At 33.7% G+C, this 17,126-nt stretch overlaps 2 protein-coding genes across 2 annotated transcripts in view; one reads left to right on the top strand and one right to left on the bottom strand.

Moving 5' to 3' along the window:
• p130CAS (Serine_rich_CAS and FAT-like_CAS_C domain-containing protein p130CAS) overlaps nucleotides 1-17,126 on the top strand; it is a 44,722-nt gene that overhangs the window by 11,517 nt on the left and 16,079 nt on the right. The window contains exons 2-3 of the mRNA XM_081976510.1: nucleotides 949-1,092; nucleotides 10,610-10,768. Coding sequence (XP_081832636.1) covers nucleotides 949-1,092; nucleotides 10,610-10,768 — 303 coding nt within the window. The remainder of the gene's footprint in view (nucleotides 1-948; nucleotides 1,093-10,609; nucleotides 10,769-17,126) is intronic.
• Nucleotides 4,270-9,331, bottom strand: LOC145727088 (26S proteasome non-ATPase regulatory subunit 6-like). Its single transcript, XM_081976511.1, has 3 exons — nucleotides 8,968-9,331; nucleotides 8,578-8,917; nucleotides 4,270-5,143 (listed from the first exon to the last, which is right to left on the bottom strand). The coding sequence occupies exons 1-3, from the start codon at nucleotides 9,244-9,246 to the stop codon at nucleotides 4,530-4,532; spliced, it is 1,233 nt and encodes a 410-aa protein (XP_081832637.1). The 5' UTR covers nucleotides 9,247-9,331; the 3' UTR covers nucleotides 4,270-4,529.

Raw genomic sequence — 17,126 nt, 5'->3', positions numbered from 1 at the left:
TGTTAGAATTTCATTTAGATCCAATGAACAAATAAAATGTTGGGTTAGGTTAGACTTACTTTTCGGATAGGCAATAATCAAAACTAAAAACTAGTTAATGAGAAATAAGAAAACCAAGGCATAAGTCCTTGATTATTTTATAAATAGCCACTCGTAAAATATAAATTTACTTGGGGTTGTAATCCTAGATTTCAATTCAGCCAGCTGCGTCTCTTGTATTGTCAGGGTTTTGATGAAATAATATTCAGCTGCAAGTTTACGTGACTTTATTGTGTAAAAAAAGGCTGCCCAAAGTCTGGATCAAATTAGTACTGCCAGTAATAAGTTGAGGGTTCCAAAAGTGTTATTTCTTCACTTTGTCCGAGGAAACAAATATAGGAGAAAGAGTCAAAGTACAACACCTAAACTCTCTCTTTTACTAGAGCAGAAAAGTGGAACTTTATAAACTCTACGTGCAGAAAGCTGAACTTTCAGGCTATATAACTAATCGCTGGTTGAAAATCCACATTATTCCCTGCATTCCAACATTATTTCATTTCTTGCATATGCAAAAGCAATGTGCAAAGAATCCACATCCGACTTTCCACTTAAAAAACAGCCCATCGTTTTACTTCAGCATTATGTCGATTGAAAATTTATTCGCTCAGACATTCCTGGCAAACCAGATGTTTGTCATATTTCCGTTACCACTATTTTGTCATATGGGACTTGAACAGTAAAAAGTGGTTTTATTTACTTTGCCCGTTAGTGTGCTTTTATTTTTCATGAAAGTTTTTGTTTACTGTACGACTTCAATGTTTATATTTCTTTGGTAATGGTTACCTCTATGATGCAGATTCTTTAACTGTTTTTTGTTTTTTATTTGCGACTATCTAAAAACTGGTTAGTTATACCAGAATGCGGGTATAACATTATTTTAATTTAATATGAAAAAAAAACTTGTTTCAGCATTGTCTTGCGAGAGCTCTTTACGACAACGTACCTGACACCCCAGACGAGCTAGCCTTTCAAAAAGGGGATACTTTGATTGTTCTTGAGCAGAATACGGCCAATATTGAAGGATGGTGGCTGTGCATGTTAAAAGGAAGACAAGTAAGTGTTATAATAAGAGTATTTAAGGGTCAGAAATGCCCGCAGCAAAAGGAACTTCAGTTAACAAAGTCTGAATTACCTGCATCGTCACGGTCCACTTTACTGCCCTAAAACAACACGCAACATCTCACAATACACTACGAATAATTAATAATACTTTAAACTTTCGCCCAGTTAATTGGCATCTAAATTAGGTTAATATCGAAGTGGCTTAACGTACGAGTGACAGGGTTTGCTTTAATATTTATTAAAACTGCTTTTGAACCTCCCAGTTCAATTTATAGTGGGTTATTACAAGCTATGAGCACAAGATGTTATTAAAGCTGAACTCTCCAATTTATGTGCGGGCAAGGTATTAACTTATTTTGAAATAACAGGGGTTTAAGAGGGTAAATAAATAGCACTATGTTTGAAAACATCAGTCAGTGTTGGTCCGTGTAAAATTCAGATGTGTGAGACACCAAAAACTCGATAAACAGGACTGGGAAACTCGGATTTTTGTCTGAGAAAAACTCAATGTAAGAGCAACAAATTTACATATAGGACCTTTATTCATAATTTCACTACATGTTCTGGCGTTTCTCCAATTTAAAAAATTATAATTTTAGATACATTTCATAAATAATGTCTAATGCCAAGGCTTAAAAGTTTTGATGATATTGATGATACTCCCTATTCACTAAGACTTCTGAAAACAGTAGTATTTACTTCCCAAGACAACCAATATCAAGTTTTGCATAAAACAGGTATTCAAAATTGTATATTGTACTGCTTTACATATAAACTATTAACTTATTTTTTTTTGTGAAAATTATGCAGGGTCTCTAAACTCTATTTAGACGGTAAATATCTCCCCCTGTATATTTCACAAGTTAGCACGTCTCAAATAAAGACACTTATCATTTAAAAGAAACTTATCATTTAAAAGAAACAGTTGAAAAATTGGTAATTTAAATTTAGACAGTAGTAAAATTGTAAGAACTACGTCACGTGACTTGATAATTCAATTTTTGAGGTTGGAACATTGTAAAGGCCAGTTGACATTGTCAAAAACGTGAACTTCAAAACGCAGTTTAAACTTTGAAAAATAGTAAATTAAATTTAGACAGTTGTAAAAACTTAAATTGCAAAATACACGTTACGTGACGTTGAGAATGCAATTCTGCATGTTCTTGCAACACTGTAAAGGCCAGTTGACATCTGTCAAAATTAGTCACGTGACCTTTAAAATATGGTTTAAAATTTAAAAATGTAAATTAAATTTAGACTATTTTAGACAGTTGTAAAAGCTGAAACTGCAAGAGACACATCACGTGACTTTGATTATGCCATTTTAGAGCTTGCAGCACTGTCCAAGCCAACTGACACCTGTCAAAAACAGTCACGTGACTGTAAAATGTAATTTAAATGTTGAGAATTTGGTAAATTAAATTTAGACAGTTGTTAAAACTTAAATTGCAAAATATACGTTACGTGACGTTGAAAATGCAATTCTGCATGTTCTTGCAACACTGTAAAGGCCAGTTGACATCTGTCAAAATTAGTCACGTGACGTTTAAAATGTGATTTAAAATTTAAAAAGTTGGTAAACTAAAAATAGACTATTTTAGACAGTTGTAAAAGCTGAAATTACAAGAGACACATCACGTGACTTTGATTATGCCATTTTAGACCTTGCAACACTGTCCAAGCCAACTGACACCTGTCAAAAACAGTCACGTGACATTAAAATGTAATTTAAATGTTAATAATTTGATAAATTAAATTTAGACAGTTGTAAAAGCTGAAATTGCAAGAGACACATCACGTGACTTTGATTATGCCATATTAGAGCTTGCAACACTGTCCAAGCCAACTGACACCTGTCAAAAACAGTCACGTGACATTAAAATTGAATTTAAATGTTATTTATTTGGTAAATTAAATTAAGACAGTTGTAAAAGCTGAAATTGTAAAATACACTTTACGTGACGTTAATAATACAATTTTGAGCTTGCAACACTGTAAAAGCCAGTTGACACCTGTCAAAAACAGCGACCTTAAAAATGTCGTTTAAATGTTGAAAAATTGGTAAATGATTATAATAATTTGTAATGAATATTGCCAGGAATATTGTTTCAACTCAATATCATGTAACAAAGATTTTGCCATAATAATTACATGTGCCTATGCTGTTCTGTTCAATTTTCAGTCAATTTTGTTATATTAATACACTACATTTTGAAATATACAGACAATGCCTCAAAATACTCTCAAATGCCTTATAAATATCTCAAAATGCCTCGTAATAATGGAAAAGTGTCTCATAATACCTCGAATTACCTCGAGTGTGTACACCAAATTACCTCGGCGATCTACTTCTCGGTTGGGACACCCTGTATTACACATCACACATATATTTAGGTATTCAATGTTATTTACTACACAAAAGTGTTTATTAGCCATCTTGTTTGCCAGACATTGCACCAGTCGAATTTTTCGGGAATTCCGTTCAAAGTCCTTAAAGAATTACATAATTACGTAGGTATATAAGTGTATTTTCTGAGGATGATCTAAGAACACTGATTCATAAACTTTTGGAATAATATAGTAATTTAGTGATTTAACCACAAAATTTGCATTAAAATGAATGAAAACTGCGGTAAAAATTCTAAACAAAACTAAGTAATGCATTGCACTAAAATTGTAGTTATAAAGTAATTTCATTCTGCAAAACTCAAGACCTAGAGCAATTTTAACAAAAATGATGTAGTATTTTGTAACCAAAACTACGAATTTCAGTATTTTAAAAACATTATAAAAGACAATATTTTCTGTTTCGAAAAGTAACTGGTTACGACTATTTGTTTTTAGTAGTAGAACTTTAAAATAAGATGGAATACCGAATAATTTTTTCCTATTTAATCCTATGAAGGAAAAACCTCTGCAAACCTGTCAATCTCATAATTTCTTTTCCTATTTGGACGGATTATTTGTTAATTTTCACTCATGAAAGGTTTAACCTTGTTTTTTTACTAGTTTGCATTGGCGAGACTTAATTAGCATGCTATCACTTATTTCTTCCGATAAGTGTAAAATGTGTTATTCTACTACACGTATTTACAATATCGCCGCTATATGAGGCTCCTAATTGTCAGACTAATCACTTATAACCTATTGAAAATAGAAGAGTCATAACTAAATAAAAGGATTTATTGTAAGATGAGGTTAATTAACTGTATCGTACATGGCGCCACTGAAACAAAGATATTTTAGTCTCTATCTCAACAATATACACATAATTTTAGCATTCTAGGTCACTCATCAATACGGCTTTGCATTCGTAATGAGACCTTAAGAGTTGTTGGGCCAGCAAGTTGCAGAAAATCATAATCCTTGAATTTACGAGTACAACGATTAATAATTTAAATATGGTTGCACGCTTTTTTATTAGACATTTAAGATAAGACCCTGTATAATTTTTGAACTCTATTCAGAAGTAAGTCGCCGTGTTTCACCACTTTCTCGAACATTTCCGACCTTCGGTCAGTCAGGATGTTAATTATTTTCCTACTGACTTTGTCGATTTTATAATTAAGCCTCTGAGCGGAGATAAACTTGCTGATGTCATTTTCAATATATTCTTCGGTCACGCCAAATTGTTCGGCCATATAAGAGATATTCAAAGAAATGTACGTGGATAAAAGCTGGTCGTAAGCCTTAATTTTCATTTCCCTTACGTAAAACTGATAGTGAGGATGCATGAACATGTCTTGTTTTATGACCGTTTCTAATTGGGCCAGCGACGAAAAAAACTCTTTATGCTCGCTGTCGTAAAAGGAGGTAATGAATTTCTTCAAAACCGTATTAAAATGTAATGCGTGAAGTACGTCAGAATTGTTGATGATCTTCTTCTTCAACTCTCTCCTATTCAGGTCGATCATAGCTGCCAGTACAGTGTATTGCATAAACCACTCATAGCTAATCAGCTCTGTGCATTCAAAGGTAGATATTGAATTGGTGAATAGTTCGCAGGCAGTGGAAAAGTCTCGGACGGACACGCAGTATAATCCTGAAAAAAAACAGTATAATTACTTTCAGGGTTCCAATTCGGTAATTGGGTTTGGACATGGAAATCGAAAACAGTAAATTTGCGGTGACTTCACACTCCTTTCAGACAGAAATTATACATTTAATACGGTTGTGGTTACGTGACTACATTCTTGCTGTAATGGACCCGTGAAATATTTTTTCTGACAGAAGAGTTTATGAACAAATTTTTCAAAAGAACCAGTTTTTTTTTGTTACATGATCAGCTTAAGTGATTTATAGTCTGGTAGAGTCTATTGAAATACTTTATTATTTAAGTAAAAGTGTGGCTTCTTTTCTTTTCACATACTTGCTGTAGGTGTTAAATTCAGAAGTATTTCTCAGTCCATATAGCTATAAATTAAGTTATTTATTAAAATTATAACTTATTTATATCTCAAATGACATAAAAATTCAATAATTATGCCTTGCATATTGATTTATAGGCATGTTGCCAAATGTGTAATGAGCCATCAATATACTAACTTTTTTATGTAAAATCAGAAAACTAGAGTAGTATTCCATTCTCATAAATATTTCAATTTTTCATTGTTTCTCTGCATTTTTTTGGTTAGTTTGCCATTATTTCGGTTTTTAAAAGCCGCAGTTTTCAAGGTTATAAGTATTAAGTCCACCATTTGGAAACATTGTACCAACACATCGCCGAACAGCTGATTTCACTGTGATACAATGTTGCCAGGTCGACCATTAAAACATTGTATCCACCGTTTTTGTGGTTCTTTTACCGTTCTCTTATTTTATTTTTGTGTATACATATAATCTACCGTTTTTAATAACATTGCCATTATGTGGGTTGTGAATCATTTTATATACTGCAACATGTTTTATTTTGTAGTGTTTTTTTTTTAGGTTATTGAATAGGAAATTTAATGAGGATTCTTAAAAATGTACTTAAAACAGCCATTTTCTCACTCCAAGTGGGTTTTACAGGCGATTTTGTCCCTGACTGTTCTTTCAGACTGTGTTTCTGGCAGTTCAAACTTTGACACCACTTTTTTCTTTGACTATACCAAATTTTGTAGTGTTTTTCAGGTTATTAGATAGGAAATTTAATGCGGATTCTAAAAATGTACTTAAAACAGTCATTTTCTTAATCCAAGTGGGTGTAACAGGCGATTTTGTCCCTGACTGTCCTTTCAAACTGTGTTTCTGGCAGTTCAAATTTTGACAGCACTTTTCTCTTTGACTGTACCAAAGTTTGTAGTGTTTTTCAGGTTGCGGGATAGGAAATGTAATGAGGATTCTAAAGATGTGCTTAAAACAGTAATTTTTTTACTCCGAGTGGGGTTTACAGGCGATTTTGTTCCTAACTGTCCTTTCAAACTGTGGTTCTGGCAGTTCAAACTTTGACACCACTTTCTGTTTGACTGTACCAAATTTTGTAGTGCTTTTCAAGTTATTGAATAGGAAATTTAATGAGGATTCTTAAAAATGTGCTTAAAACAGTCATTTTCTCACTCCAAGTGGGTTTTACAGGCGATTTTGTCCCTGACTGTCCTTTCAAACTGTGTTTCTGGCAGTTCAAATTTTGACAGCACTTTTCTCTTTGACTGTACCAAATTTTGTAGTGTTTTTCAGGTTGCGGGACAACAAATTTAATGAGGATTCTAAAAATGTGCTTAAAACAGTCATTTTATTACTCCAAGGGGGTTTTACAGGCGATTTTGTCCCTGACTGTCCTTTCAAACTGTCTTTCTGGCAGTTCAAACTTTGACACCACTTTTCTCTTTGACTGTACCAAATTTTGTAGTGGTTTTTCAGATTATTAGATAGGAAAACAGTCATTTTCTTACTTCAAGTTAGCCACGTGACTGTTTAGCTAAATTATCCTTCAAAACCACGTGATATCTGTCAATAATGTCAGAACTGGCAAAATTTGCTTAGAATCTGCAAGATTTAAAGTTTAACACAGTTTTCTTACAGTTTTCGAATCGAGACGCGTTTCTGGAATTTATAAGTTATTTTGAAAACTCTCACGTGACCGTCTAGCTAAATACTGTTATAAAATCACGTGTCAACTGTCACTAACGTCAAAACTGCCAAACTGTCATTTTCTTATTCCAAGTGGGTTTTACAGGCGATTTTGTTCCTGACTCTCCTTTCAAACTGTGTTTCTGGTAGTTCAAACTTTGATTCTACCAAATTTTGTAGTGTTTTTCAGGTTGTTGGATAGGAAATTTAATGAGGATTCTAAAAATCTGCTTAAAACAGTCATTTTCTTACTGCAAGTTAGCCACGTGACTGTTTAGCTAAATTATCCTTTAAAACCACGTGATATCTGTCACTAATGTCAAAACTGTCCAAATTTGCTTAGAATCTGCAGGATTTAAAGTTTAATACAGTTTTCGAAACGAGACGCGTTTCTGAGATTTATAACGGTTATTTTGAAAACTGTCACGTGACCGTCTAGCTAGTGTTATAAAATCACGTGACAAGTGTCACTAACGTCAAAACTGCCAAACTGTGCTCAAAAGTTGCAAAAAACAGGTTATTTGGAAAAATCACAATTTGGTAAATAATAATAACCTAACTAACCTAACCTAACACATAGACATTTTCTTAAGAATATGGACAAAATAGTGTTTTCTTCCTTCTAGCACAATATTTTCTAACTTTGGCATTCACTTACGTCCAAGTGAGTAAATGACTTTTTTCATTAGACCAAATAAAAAAGTCAACGACCAGCCTTTTTGGTAAAAATCTTTCATTTCACGTGTTTTATATGCGAGAAAGAAAGATGCTAAAAAATGACATATCATGTAAGAAAAGTAAAATTTCAACTTTAACGATATTCTGCCATTTATTCAATATCTGTTATATTAAAACTGAGTAAAATACACTCTCAGCATAGGTATTTAAGTTAGACTGGTTATAGAGGTAGCTGACAGAACTCTAATAAGTTAGCATGTTTTCGAATCCAACCAGTCCTTATTCAAATTAAACTTAATTTGATCCTGATTCAAATCCAAACAAAACTGAAAGTAGTAAATCAGTTAAGCCTATTTTTAAGATCTTTTGAATTGGTTTCCATGCCATTTTTGATGACAATTTGTATTATGTCTACCACTGGTTTCGGAAAGTTACTACTCCTCAACTTTCTTTCACTAAAACCGTCCATTATGAAAAAATTATTTCAACGGAGTTTTTAATTAGTAATACTGGAACAATATTAAATTCAACGCAATTTTTCTATATTAATAACGTACACTCATCCTGTTTGCACATATCATGCCTTTATTTAGCATCGCCCATGTTAGTGACACCCGTTATTTTCTAAGAAATGAATGCCATTCTGAAAATTTGATAACGCTATCTTTATCAACTAGTACTAATTTTGTTTTGCGAAGTTGGTTTTGTCGTGTTTTCAGGCGTTATCATCTAGTAAAGCAATAGTACCTTTATAAATGTTGAAGCAGTTACTGTAATGCCAATCCGCGTTTTGCTCGAGCAAGCCCTCGCACCGGCTCAAGTGGCATTTTATCAAATCCAAATCGTTGAAAAATAATCCCAGAGTAATGCAACGAAAGATATTTTCCAACTTGCAACCCAACGCCACCGTGTTGTCGTAGGCCATGTCGAAGGTTTTTATTGCTTCTTCCTTGCTTCCGATTCTCGTTAAATAATTGGCTTTGTTTAGATAAGCCTCTTTTAAGTCTGCCACTCCCAAATTGTCTTGGGCGTATTTGATTTCTTTGTCCAAACCTTCCAACGTTTCAACGTTTACATTTTCCATCTCCTTAAAAGTCTGCATAACTACAAAATCACGAAGGAAGATTTATACTATACCATTAAAATCGATTTATTAACGGTCCAATTCAAATCGCGACAGACAATCTCGTAATAAGGTGCCATATTGTACCGCTTAATGTATTCAAGCAATTTATCGGATTTCGATTTGTCATTCGAGCATTCGGGAAGTTGGAGAATAAATTTCAGTTGAGCAATTTCCAAGTTGGGGTTCTTCAATGATTCGTCAGTTTCAGTAATGGGTTCCACAAGATCGACATCTTTGCAGATAGCGTCATAGAATATTGCGTCGTCACTAACGGAATTCAGTTCCTCCATATATGGTCGATGTTTGTTTTGGCAATGCACTCCAATTGATTTTAATTTTGACTTTGATCAGTTTTAATGGCGTTTGTAGGTGATGGATTTGTCAGTTTCTACAAGGTTCATTTACAACATGTTTCAAAAAACAGTGAATTTCACAATTTCTTGTTCTTTGTCGTAAATAAGTCTTATTTTAATCCAGTGGACATACATAAACAAGCCATGTTTCTAACTTATTTCATTTTCTTTTAAAAAAAACAATTTTCTTTATTGGTATAGAGCTCTTTTCATGGAATTTTAAAATTGATCTTGAGTGCCATTTTAAACACGTCGTTATTGGTTTTGGGGAATTTAATGAAGCAATTTGTATTCTACGTTCATGGCTTTAATATATCCTTTTTGACGGACCGGTTTCGGCTATCAAGCCATCTTCAGCGTCGAAAATTCGTCAGATCTAAAGCGTCGAACAGGAATCCAGCGTTCCCAGACAATGAGGGTCCATCCCATATGTGTATGGTGGCAGTCGTTCACACAATAAAATTAAAATTGAATTGCAGATAATCTAAAAGTTGGACAGTCTGACAGAAAGAAACATGTTTTACAATATTTCATTAACTTATTGATAAAATTGCTCAATGATACGAAAATTTGAAAGTTTTGTGTTAATTTGGAGTTTATTGGAGTCACTATAACTAGTAACTCCTGATCCTGGCCCAGCTGTTTCTCTTCTTCTTCTTCGTCTTCCTCTTCATCTTCATGTGACACTATGACTACTTGCAACTCGTAACCTTTCCAAAGGTGACGATCTTCGTTTGCAATGGTTAACCCGTGATGTTCCTTTCTTGGTCTAGCCAACGTGACGGAGATCGGCCTTCTACTTTGCCCTGTACTATTTTTCTAGGCTATCCTTATTTCTGCGTCTGATGTGTCCAAAATATTGAAGGATTCGTCTACGGCAGACGGTAGATTGTCGATCCGTGATGTTGAGTTCAAGAATTGACACGTTTATTCTTCTGGCCGTCCATGGAATGCGCAAAATTCTTCCCAGCTGTTTACAGGTTACAATTTCCAGAATATTACCACAATCTTCTTCTTCTTCTATTGCCCTATCCGACTACGGACGATGGCTATCATCATGGCTATGCGGGTCTTATTGGCTGGGCATCGGAACAGTTCAGTAGATGTTGCTCCAAACCACAATCTAGATTACTGTTATTAGCTTTAATGAGTTCGTTTGTATTGCAACGTTTGCAATCGTTTATTCATAGCTCTTTTTTTGTATTGTGTTGATAATGATATTTTTATTATACAAGAGTTTTCATAAATAATTGAACGATACACAATCAGTATTCAATAATGTAATATTTTTTTATTTCAGGGTATTTGTCCAGCTAACAGACTACGCCTAATACCGGGTGTTTACGATAGTTCAGCTCAATCAAGAAATGAATGTCCGCAAGTGTTCGATCAGTCATCTGATATCAACCGATCACCTTGGCAATCGAAACGACTGAGCTGGCAAACTCATCCTGTTCAAGTAAGTTGTTATGTTTGTCACTCATTATTTGCATTTTGGAATGTTTAAACTTAATTTGTAATAAGAAGAAGTGTTGGCTAAAAGGCTCTTTGGGATTTTATATTTGATTGTGATTAGCATGTTTGTTTTTTGTCTTTTCTTTGCCAGGTTATGTAATTTGATGCCTGACGAAGCAAAAACACAGATCACAACTATCCTCCTCTTCGTATTAATAAATGATTATGATTTCTTCTGTAATATAGAAAAAAAAATATTGGGATATTTATAGCTTTACCCTCAATAGCTCAAATTAGCTGCTGCAAGTCTGGCTGGGATAAAAGGGCTCAATGCGCAGGCTTAATAATATCAGGACCTCAGCTAGGACGTCCTTCTTCCCGGATTCCCGGTTTTATCCCCCTGTACCACCCCACACCCCCAAAACTTTCCATGCAGAAGTTCAGCCTGGAAGCCCTAGCAACAGTCTCCATTAAAATATACACTGCCGGACAAAAACAATGTTTTCTATCATTATTTTTTTGACGATCTAAGGTTGAAAAAGTACCTAAATTTATAGTTTTCATAACAGAATTCTTGATGTGCTGTATTTGGGCAGATTCAGATTTTTGGTCCATTTAAGTTCTCTAATCGTAACTTCAAAAGTACGTTGTTCCTGCCACTTTAAGTTATATTCACTAACTTGGCAGTTTCTAAGTTCAAGCATAACTCAATCTGTAAGTGTATCTCAAAGTCTTAAGAAGCTTCAAAAATGGTTTATAAGAATTATAAGGGGTAAATTAAAAAAAATCTGAAAGATAAAAGAAGTACAATGATAACTGATAAGCATAGTAGATATTGATGAATGCACAATTTTGTTATCTTTTTATTTGTTTCAATCATATCCACATTTTGGCTAAATTGAGTTATTCTGCTGTTTCGTTTAGTACTCGTAAAATTTACATTTGTAACAGTGGGTCGTCAATTCCTGTCATGTAAAACAGAACTTTTGCACTTTCACTTTTTCCCAGCTCATTCGTTTCGTGTGCATATGGCATTAAAACAGTGTGAAAAATGTGTCTGTATACAAAATGATCAATCAAACGTACAGAACCCATTTCTTGAACTTTTCCATAAAAATAACACGTAGAATTTTACAGAAACAAAATTAAAACCAGGTTGAGGTTATCAACTTGCTTAAAAACGTACTGTACATACAACATGCTGTGCAAAAAGTAAATTTTTGGAAAAAATGTTATGGCACTTTTTGTCTATTAGTGTATCTCTATTATTATCAACAGGGTCAGCCACGTGTCCCCCTATAACGAGCTCGTATTTCCCCGGCTAGGACTTTTCAATGTCACCAGGTCTCCCCCGGGAGCGGGGTTGAAGGGAGAGACGGAAAACGCGCATCGACTTTGACCTTGCTTCCCCGATTCCCAGTTTTCCCCAATCATTTGTTCGTTGTCGGCCGGCGAAATCAGACACGGTCCATAAATTTATCAAGTATTTATTTTATCTAGTAGTATTACATAGTGGTCAGTTCTACAAACATTAATCTGTTCTATATTGCCAACCCAAATTATACAAATTTAGTGTCAAAAAGTGTTTCAGAAGCTCCTTGTCATGTAAGTTAATTTAAAAATTAATAGTTGCTATATTTGTTACTTATCAGTATTAGTGTGTTGTCTTTCAAATATCAATAAAATTTGTGTTTGTCTGTGTCTCTAAAGTACGATATTATTAAACGATCAATACGGTTACACCCAATGGTGTTGCAAGCTTGCGCCGATGCAATGCAAGTTGCAGTTTAACAGATTGCTACCACTCTACTAATGTGCATTAGAAAAATACACAAAATTTGACATATTTTTTCAGCAAAATAGGTCCATATTTTTCTACAAGTGACCTAATTTTGCACCTGTTTATTTTAGCAGATTTGGATCTCTTAATTTCGTCAATATGGTTGGGTGACCTTCCAGACGTAATATCGATCGATTATGGTAGTAAAATGGCGACACTTTCTGTAATTTGGTACCAAATTGTTGTTTTAAAATGGAACACCCTCGCTGCAGACTTACTTTTTCCGAATTTATCCTTCAGCTATACACAACTTTGGTCAACTGAATGACGCATTTAAAATTGTTAGTTTTTGGTTGTAATTTGGTGGAAAACTGTGCACTGGTAAATTGGGAGGTCACTAAACATATGTTGTGTTGTATATAATGTATAGAAAACCTGTTGGTAGCCATAGCAAAATGACAATATTTCAGTTTTAATTGTTGCACCACCCTTTATAGTAGTTTTTGAAGTAAAAGATGCCTGTACAGGGTGCCGCATTTTCGATGGTTTTACGGGGTACAGAGAAAACGGTAATAGATAGAAAAAAAGTAGCATACGTGTTCTGATCTCTTTTTCTGAGCAGAGATGACTGGCGGAAAGTGGGCGGCGCAAACTTCTTTTGTTTCAAAGATACGGGGGGTTTTCGAAAATTGGTAATTTTTGAACCTCTTCAGTATTTCAGTTGCTCTTAAAGTTATCAAAAAAGGAAGAACGGTTCCCGGTAGTAGTTTTCATGTAGAATCGAATGGCGTAGTCAGTTTTTTTCTATTCCGTTTAGTTTCTGACATATGACAGTAAGTTAAATTTTTTTAAATGGAACATCCTATATATTTTTACGTCATTTAATTCTGTTGATTTTTACCTTTTCAACGGTGTATTACAACATATAAGTTTGTAAAGGTTAATCCTGTTATTTTAAAAAAAGACCTTTGCTAAGCTGAAAAAATGCCAATATCTAAAATACCAAACAAAATCGGAAATAAAATAAACTAACACATACACTACACACACACACAGAAAATTAAATTTTTTTAATAAATCTTATTAAAAATCTAAGTTACAAACAGTTCTACCGTCACTTTAATAAGAAAAGTGGCCATTTCTATTATCTACTATTTTTAAGGTAGAAGTTGAAAAAACATGTTAATATAAACATAGCCAAATTTTGTTTCGACTGGTGGGTATTTTTATACATATTATTTAGCACTTTTTTGTTAAGGAAACGCTTTTTTTCTAATTACCAAGATTAACGTTTACAAACTTATATGTTTTAATACACCGTTAAAAAAGTAAAAATCAACAGAATTAAATGAACTAAAAATATATAGGGTGTTCCATTTAAAAAAATATAACTTACTGTCATATGTCAGAAACTAAACGTAATAGAAAAAAAACTGACTACGCCATTGGATTCTACGTCAAAACTTCTACCGGAAACCGTTTTTCCTTTTTTGATAACTCTAATAGCAAATGAAATACAGAGGAGGTTCCAAAATGATCAATTTTCAAAAGCCCCTCGTATCTTTGAAACAAAAGAAGTTTGCGCTGCCCACTCTTCGCCAGTCATCTCAGCTCAGAAAAAGAGATCAGAACACGTATGGTACTTTTTTTCTATCTATTACCGTTTTCTCTGTACCCCGTAAAACCATCGAAAATGCAGCACCCTGTACTCCTGTACATGTATAGGAAGAAAATCTTACACCTCTTACAAAGATGGGAGAATAAACGCAGTCTCCGTTTTGCTGAAGCGGATCTAACGTAATTTGACAATTGGTCTTAAGATATCGATTAGACTTCTTCATAAAGTGGTCATGTGGCCACCTTCGAATGACGTCACATCCGTTCTGGCACTCCTGCATGTCCCTTACAAAGGTTTTTTCTATCTTTGTCGAAAACGTTTGTTTTCAATACTTCTTGCCTTATCGTTGATTTAGTATGGATAGTGTGTAAAGTTGAAACTCACTAATATACTATCATAATACTGGAAAAATTCCTCAATCAACTTTTTGCAGTTTTTCTTTTTGAACCAAAAAAGCAATAAAGTTAAATTAACCTGAATTACGATTATTTTCAAGGTACAGCTTAAATGTAACTAAATCCATTAATTTCCCAGTTAAAGCTGAAAATGTTAAATACCAAATTGGGCATCTGGTTTGCAAGAAACAGGATTTATAGTCGGCGGTACCACGAACACTGGATCGTTATCACGAACAAAAGTACTTGTGGCGCCAGACGTTCATTACTAAAGCTTCTAGTAAAGGTTTCACAACACTGTTTGACTCTCGAACATGTGTGATAAATGCCACCTAAAGGACGTAATGTGGTAAAAACTGTTTATTAAATTATACGTAAGTAAATGGGAGTCTGTTAAGCAAAACCACTTTCAAATGGAAAAAAGTATATTACATTGAAATTTTAGCCTATCGTCAACTAATGCACTAATTGACTAAAAGGTATTTGCACAACATCAGCACCTGAGATCATGTGTGAATGTTTCGACGTATTTGGTGTTCGTTCGTTAGCCTTGAACTGCACCGTATGGGTGAAACCCATATGGTGCTGACTAAACACCGTACATAGTAGAAAACCATCACAAGTTCACCAACAGGTCAAGGCGATAAAGTACATTTGAAATTATGTATAGGTAATCGAAAATACATTAAATATAATTAGCTAACTTTCTTGTTTTAAAAAGATGCTAAAATATACCAATAACAACTACAAAAAGTTTTCTATAGGAGATTGCTCGCCAAATAGCGTTTAAGTAGTTTTTTATACGTACTTAACTTTAGTAATAAAATTGAATGCATTAACCAGCCTAACTGAAAAAAATGCTGTTTTTAGGGCAGCCAAATTCATCTGGTTAGTCGTAAGAACACTGCAAGTATTTCAATAAAACATTTTTAGGAGGATTTAACACATAAACTGCCATTAAAACAGTAACTTTAGATACCTAATAATGCCTAACAGGTCTAGAAAATCAACGGTTGATTTTCATACAGTCTTAAGTATTTTCTAAAATAGTCTGAAACATAACTTTTACCTTCACAACCTGCGTCTGTGAGAATAAAATGAGGTTTTGAGTTGCGACCTGAAAATATGGAAAGACGCCAGTAAACACTGAGAAACAATTTTTGAGTCTTAAAACACAATTCAAAAAATACAAATTGTGGAAGCCAAAGAGAACCTTAAAAAACCTGGTGAACCAGAATGTTGCAGTAACCATAATGTTTAGTTTCTGTTGGGCGTTTGGCAAAAACGTATATTTTCATATTAGTTTCTATTTTTTTTGGCACATTCTGAGCAAATATTCGTACATATACCAGAGCAAGAAAACAATTTTTTTATTACCTTAATTTTGGCAATTTACTGTACTAACTTTTCCAGATTAGTAAAGAACTCCACGACATTACAGTACAACCATGATACTACTCTTACAGATCTCAAGAACATTTTACTAATGAAAAGTTTTAGATTTTGAACTTTCTCTTTGAACCATGCCCCAAGGAACTTGTCACAGGATGACTAGCCTTGAAGAAGGTATTTTTAAGACATTTTTGGATAGTTTTCTTTTCATCGTTTTTACAAGCAGTGAATTATCTCAAAGCTTAACTTTGGTTGTTAATTAAAGCTCTATTACAGTAAATTTTCCAATTGTGCTCATATTACTTTTATGCAATAATACAAAATGTTATTTCGGCATTTTGGTATAATTTGTCGAGTAAGTACTCATTCCAGAACCTTCTGCCTTCCAAAATAGTAAGGTGACTTTAACACCAAGATGTAATAAGATTAACAAGTATTCAATAATAAAACCGGTCAGAAAATATGCTCTTTTTAACTGCAAATGTAATCGTAATTGCATAATATTATTTATAGAGGAAAACGGTAATTATATCTCAGTGACCATGTATTTGATGTTATGCTTATCCTTCAATTTTCAGTTGGAATCAAAGATATCATAGCAATTGAGTAATCTTTCATAATACTGAAAAAATCATTCAGGTATGATGCAAAACCTCATCAGTCGAGTTCTTTCAAGGCAACAAAGGTTTCTCGGAAGATTTTAATGAGATCTATAAATAATTACTTAAAAATTGAATGTTATTTCTGCAATCTAGAAATGATGTAACAACTGATATCATATAGCCATTTTATTTTTATACAACAACAATCCACGGAACACACTTATTAGTAAATGCACACCTACTCTAATATCCATTAATAACGTGTTGAACAGCTCTAAAGCAGACCCCACAACTTAAAATTGATGTTCGATCCATCTCGACATGTTATTATGCGACAACTAGTAATAGGTCTGTCGAAAGTCCGGTTTCACTCTAGGATGTTTAGCCTCGAAGTTGTCGCATTTAAATTACAGATCAGCACCGGGTTTTCAAACGTCAGCATTGATGAATTGCTTTGTTAAAAACAGATCTGTTCCAAAACAAAAAAAGTGTATGTTATGTTAATGTGCGCATATGTATTAAGAGATCCGGATGGACTATTTAGATTGATTGGGGGAGATCTATATTTTGTATAT

Source organism: Ips typographus, linkage group LG3 (assembly GCF_016097725.1).
Source record: "Ips typographus isolate SLU linkage group LG3, UJ_Ityp_2.0, whole genome shotgun sequence".
NCBI classification, from domain to species: Eukaryota; Metazoa; Arthropoda; class Insecta; order Coleoptera; family Curculionidae; genus Ips; species Ips typographus.
This window is presented reverse-complemented; position numbering and strand designations above follow the sequence as displayed.

What these genes read in the sequence shown, in the direction of transcription:
- LOC145727088 (XM_081976511.1), bottom strand. Translation starts at nt 9,246, where the DNA reads ATGGAGGAACTGAATTCCGTTAGTGACGACGCAATATTCTATGACGCT. An exon ending in TTAATAAATCGATTTTAATG is followed by an intron (nt 8,918 to 8,967) that starts GTATAGTATAAA and finishes CAGACTTTTAAG; the next exon opens with GAGATGGAAAATGTAAACGT. An exon ending in CTGCTTCAACATTTATAAAG is followed by an intron (nt 5,144 to 8,577) that starts GTACTATTGCTT and finishes GTTTTTTTTCAG; the next exon opens with GATTATACTGCGTGTCCGTC.